Here is a 6,000-nt window from a genome sequence, read left to right on the forward strand (position 1 = left end):
GTAAATATCGATAGACATTTTTTTAAGATGTCTTTATTTTAATACTCTCGTGTCAGCCACGTCCGTACGCATTTACGTCAGGTGATGAAGCAAGCTTATTACATTAATTTGACTTTATGAGTGCTAAATACGCTTTTCATGTGGGGCACGGATGTGCGCGGGGTTTTTGAAGCCAACTTCTGCTCTGCTATCCGTGTGGCGTGCGCACAGGTCAACCGGGCTTCCTGCGACATGCATGCTCCATTGCCAGGCTCCGTGCGAGCACATCAATCGGGCACTCCTTAAAATGTGAGCTCTCGTGACAACCACAGAGCGGCTCACATGCACAGTTAATTTGGGCTTCCATCGATATCTTTGTGCATACGATCCATTTGAATTTTACATGAGAATTTGCTATTTTAAAGTACCATGGAGAAATTCAACTATGTGAAACATCTTGACAACGCAGACATTCTGAACAGCACTAACGAGGGAAAGAGAAACACCTGCTCTGCTCCAGCATCAGTTGTAAGTCTTTACATATTTACACATCAACACCCTTACTAAAATTTATCCCAGTTAACTGTAACAGAATTTTTCATTACAAATGTGAAGTTGTAGCCAAGAAAACCACAGATAGCACAGATAGTTGGAAACAAGTCATGGGTATGTAAGTATTTTGAATTGGACTAAACTGAAAAAGTAGCTGTCATCAAACGAGTGATCATCACTTGTGTGTGACTTTATTTTTTATATTATTTTTCTGTATAATTTTTTCAACATCTGAAATACCTTATTTTGTTGCGGATGTTCCAATGTGTATACAGAGAGATAAATAATAAAATAATATTTTGGTTACATCTGAGGGCCAAAAATATTTTTTAATTATGTAAAATAGGCACATAATATCGGAATATCGATCGCAGGCCCCTGAATCGAATTGTATCACGATGATTACATTACACCTCTAATGTGTGTGCGTGTCTATAGAGCTCCGGTTGAAGAGAACGAGACCTCAAACACAACATTCCGTACGTCTGTGACATCCTCTGTGAAAATTAAGTTGTTTTGAACCGGCAGGTGTCACCCCAGCTTTAATATACTGTTATGAGAAGGTTTGTGTGTCGCAGTGTCGCGTCTGGTTAGGACACGGTGAGACAGTGGGAATTCGTTTTCTTTCACGGTTTCTTTTCATCAGGATGTGGTATTTGCAATAAGATTATAGTAACCAAAGGTCAAAGTAAAACCATGATAACACGGACAGTAACCATAAAACAAATTCTGCCATTTTTCATCAGAAAAGCACATCCCGAAATTAAATTGCATTCCCTCACTACCTCGATCTATTGATATGTTCATGGTAAATATTTTTTAGATCTGTGATGTGTGGATTGAAAGCATTAGCTACAATTTCGGTCTCTTCATGGTACAGATTTCTCCTTTTTTCCTTTTCATTGCTGTTTAGATTGTTGGGGCCATTTAATACGATTTTAAACTAGTTTAATCGTCTACACATTATGGGTTTTCATAGAGGTTTTAAACATAATCAATGCCAAATCCACGACCCAGCCCACTCGCTGTACTGTATCTGTGTGCCTGAGCGCTCGAGACCGGTCCATGAGTAAATGCACGTCTCTGCACTGATCTGTCCATTGAGCCTTTTGCCGCGCTGACTGATCCGGGTAGAGCTGTTTCTTTTCGTGTTTTTAATATTTGATATTTCTCATTCGCAACAAAAAACAACAGCGCACAATCAGAGAGTTGGGCAACTTTGTAGTCGCACCAGTGCGACCTCTTGTAAAGTTTAATCGCACTGTTAGGAAAAACAGTCTGGAGCCCCGATGTGTACCATTTAAGCCCACCATTTTTTTTTAAATGTAAAAGCTTCAAATTTTACTAAATAAACACCTCAAGTTTGATTATTCTTTTAGATTTAGACCTTAAACATCATAACTAGTAAATGAAATATTTAATTTCTGAATCTGACTGTCTGCCTATTAATTTTCTCCCTGTTTCTCAGTTTCAACATACAGCATCATCTATCACAACACTAGATTGCAACATTAAGAGCAGTGTTTCCCCAACATATTGTCTCAACTAGTTCCTCCTTTTCTTAAAGAAGTTACAGTGAGGCACTTACAATGGAAGTGAAAGGGGCCCACTTTTGGATGTGTTAAAGGCAGAAATGTGTGGCATATAATTTTATAAAGAACTTTAATTCTTCTGTTACAAATTGTGCAATATATGAGCTGTACAGTTGTTTATATCATCCTCTTTATGGTTAAGTCGTCATGGCAACAAAGTAGTAAAATTAAATATAACTTTACACAGATAAGGTTAGTAAGCAATTTTATTACACAAATCATTTTTAACACGGATATTGTTTACGTCCAGTGGCTATATTTTTGAAAAAATTAGCATTTTAACGTTTATATATTGGCCCTCATTCACTTTCATTCTAAGTGCCTCACTGCAACTTTGATTGGAACTTTTTTTTTTAAAGAAAAGGAGGGACGAGACAAAATTAATTTTTGCAGTAATCAACATTAATCCACAAACGCTGTTGGTTTAGCTTAACTTGTATTGAACCCGGAATATTCCTTTAAGTAGCAAAGCCGTTTTCAACCGTGCTAACAACCAGAAATGTTTCTCCAGTATCAAATGAGCACATTGCAAGGATTTCTTAAGGATGAGGAGTTCCCTTTGTTGACTGGAGTTATAAAATAAAGCATAAAACGGTTATATTAAAGAGTAACAATAATCTGCAACATTCCTAATGTTTCTGACAGTATTTTTGCATCAGTTTAAATGTTACCTTTGGTGAACAAAAGCATTAATATCTTTCAAAAACAAATATGTCTTGGTGATTCCAAACTTTTGAACAGTGGTGTATGTCGTGTCATCAATTCAAATGTATAAAACTTGCATAAAACATTACACATATAATTTTATAATATCATGTCACATATCAGTTCTCTTTCCTTAAATGGAACTGAAAAAAAAAAAAAAAAAAAAAAAAAAATAATATATATATATATATATATATATATATATATATATATATAATTTTGTCTGTTTTGTAGGTTTAACAAAGAAAAACCGTCATCTTCCCAAGTAGCCAACCCCCTGGAACATACACAAGAACCCACTGGTTGCAAATCATTGATTTAGAGCACAAAATTAACATTATTTCACCAGCTGTGCATGTCGAAATGCTGCTTTGATGTCAGACAGCATATCGTGGTTGTCTCGGAGCCACTCAGAATGTGTGTCAATGAACACATACACGCACACAAATATTCTTATTACACACATATTTACACACACATATTTACACACACAAAGTACACACACAAAGTACACACACAGCTAGCGCGTGCTCTCCTCTCATGCTATCTGACGTTAGCACCACCTAATGTTTATATACAGCTAAACGTCTTTGTAAAGACGCATGCAGCCCTAAATGGAGGGGAAATGTGTAGCATTATAAAAACACGTTCTTACCTTTGGAATAGAGGGATTTGGGTGAACCAGGGTCGATATCGGCGCTCAGGAGAGATATAAAATCAGAGGGCATGCTAGCATGCTAATGCCTCATGAGAGCAGAGGAAACGACTCTATCACACTCCGCTTAAAGTGCAATGGATAGAGAAGGACATGTACTTTTAATCATAAAATCCTCATAAAGGCTTTCAGGCACAAGTACAGTTGTAAAATTCACATTTAGAAACGTTTAATGTGCATTTTCTCCATTTGATTAGCTAGACAGCAATAAGAGCCATTCACCTTTTAAGCGACTCCTCCCCCCCCCTCTCCGCGCATGCGCAGTCTGTGCACACCACACGATTTTTGTTCGTCAGCTGTCAAATTATAATTGTTCAGCTGTATCTATAAGATATTGCTCAGCTTTATCTGTCGGTTTATTGTTGCTTACCTATATCCGATTATTATTGGTGTGTAGTAGGCTACTACTGTAATAATACTGTATCTACATCAGATTATTGCTGTATAGTACTACTGTTTTTAATAAATTACTGTATCGATATCAGATTATTGTTGTTTGACTGTATGAACCATCCATAAGAAAACATATGGAAACCTTTTATTTATTCAAAGATCACACAGGAATATACCCTTGCAAAAAATTTACCATGGTAACCATTCCCAGCACATTGTTGATGCTGTTGATACCATAGTCATACAGTTCCGGTTACTTCTATAATATTGCAATAAATATAGTATATTCTTCAAACTGTTTAATTAAGGATATGGTAAGAGGAACAAAAACTAAAAAACTAAAACTAAGAAAAAACATTTGCAGAACGTAACCGAAAGCGGGAACAAAGTCCCTTCAATTGTTCCAGAATTAAAAGATTCTTTTTTTATTCTGGTAACCGGTTAATAACCGGTTAATTTAGTTCGGGAATTACACTACCTGTTGCCCAAAAAATTAGGCTTCTCTCTTTTTAGTTGAACATGATATGTCAGGTGCATTTATCCTGATGGAAATAAACTGCCAAATGAAATCAGAAAGTGTAGCATATAAACAAAATAATTCACACTCCAAGATACACCAAAAATAAGGATTATAATTCAGTTAGTTTTCAACATACAAATGACAACAACAGCAAAAAAGACCCTTTGGGACATTCGTTGCATTCAAAGATAACAAGAAACACTCAAAATTCCAAACAATAGCGATTGATTGCGCACTTGCGGCAACAGATCAATAAACTTAAGAAAAAGAATAAATAAAGGAAGTAATCAAGCAACTCAAAAATAGGAAATCTTCAGAGGGGTAAGTAATTCTGGAACAAAAATAGACGATGTTTGTATGTAGATATTGTTTTGGTGTGGTGTAGTTTTTGTTTGTTTTTAAAGGCGATACATATCTTGTTTACTAATGGATGGGAGATCGATGGAAAAGGAAGCTTGAAAAGTGTGGGAAATGGGGCGATTAATTCACTCTTAATTTTCAGGTTTCAAGAGAGAGTGTGTTGGGAGAATTATGCATGCAGAAGAGTTTAAAAAGGGAGTAAAAAGATTCCCCAAACCCATTTGGCATGTCACTGGTTCATTGGAGTCCACTCGTTCATGCTCTAACGTCTCCTTGCACAGAATATTCAGTAAATCCACAGCAAGATCATTCTGGTACATACAGTTGTGCTCAAAAGTTTGCATACCCTGGCAGAAATTGTGAAATTTTGGCACTGATTTTGAAAATATGACTGATCATGCAAAAAAACTGTCTTTTATTTAAGGATAGTGATCATATGAAGCCATTTATTATAACATAGTTGTTTGGCTCCTTTTTAAATCATAATGGTAACAGAAATCACCCAAATGGCCCTGATCAAAAGTTTACATACCCTTGAATGTTTGGCCTTGTTACATACACACAAGGTGACACACACAGGTTTAAATGGCAATTAAATGTTAATTTCCCCACACCTGTGGCTTTTTAAATTGCAATTAGTGTCTGTGTATAAACAGTCAGTGCTCTCACCTGGTTCTCTTGACTCTCTCACCTTTGCTCATCTTTTTATATCCTTAAAAAACCACACCTCCTCTATTTGTCTCAATCTTCAGTTTTTCATTTGAATAAATAATGAAGATAATTATGATAATGAATTGGTTTGAAAATGTATTATTTAGTGACTCTAGTCAGGCTTCCTAAGCAACCAATTGGCCCGGTTGCTAGGGTGGGTAGAGTCATGTTGGGTTAACCTCCTCGTGGTCACTATAATGTGGTTCACGCTCTCAGTGGGGCATGTGGTGAGTTGTGCGTGGATGCTGCGGAGAATAGTGTGACCTTCCACACGTGCTAGGTCTCCGCGGTAACGTGATCAACAAGCCACATGATAAGATGCACGGATTGACTGTCTCAGACTTGGAGGCAACTGAGATTTGTCCTCCGCCACCCGGATTTAAGCGAGTCACTACGTCACCATGAGGACCTAGAGCGCATTGTGAATTGGGCATGCCAATTTGGGAAGAAAAGAGGAGGAGAACCCACCCCCC

At 37.0% G+C, this 6,000-nt stretch overlaps 1 protein-coding gene across 2 annotated transcripts in view; it reads right to left on the reverse strand.

Annotated features, from left to right (window-relative positions):
• LOC127437446 (nuclear factor of activated T-cells 5-like) overlaps positions 1-3,772 on the reverse strand; it is an 87,628-nt gene extending 83,856 nt beyond the window's left edge. For both annotated transcript variants that reach the window (XM_051692365.1, XM_051692361.1), the window contains exon 1: positions 3,484-3,772. In XM_051692365.1, the coding sequence (XP_051548325.1) occupies positions 3,484-3,556 (73 nt within the window). In that variant the 5' untranslated portion in view covers positions 3,557-3,772. The remainder of the gene's footprint in view (positions 1-3,483) is intronic.
• Positions 3,773-6,000: the final 2,228 nt, after the last annotated feature.

Source organism: Myxocyprinus asiaticus, chromosome 48 (assembly GCF_019703515.2).
Source record: "Myxocyprinus asiaticus isolate MX2 ecotype Aquarium Trade chromosome 48, UBuf_Myxa_2, whole genome shotgun sequence".
Lineage (NCBI taxonomy): Eukaryota > Metazoa > Chordata > Actinopteri > Cypriniformes > Catostomidae > Myxocyprinus > Myxocyprinus asiaticus.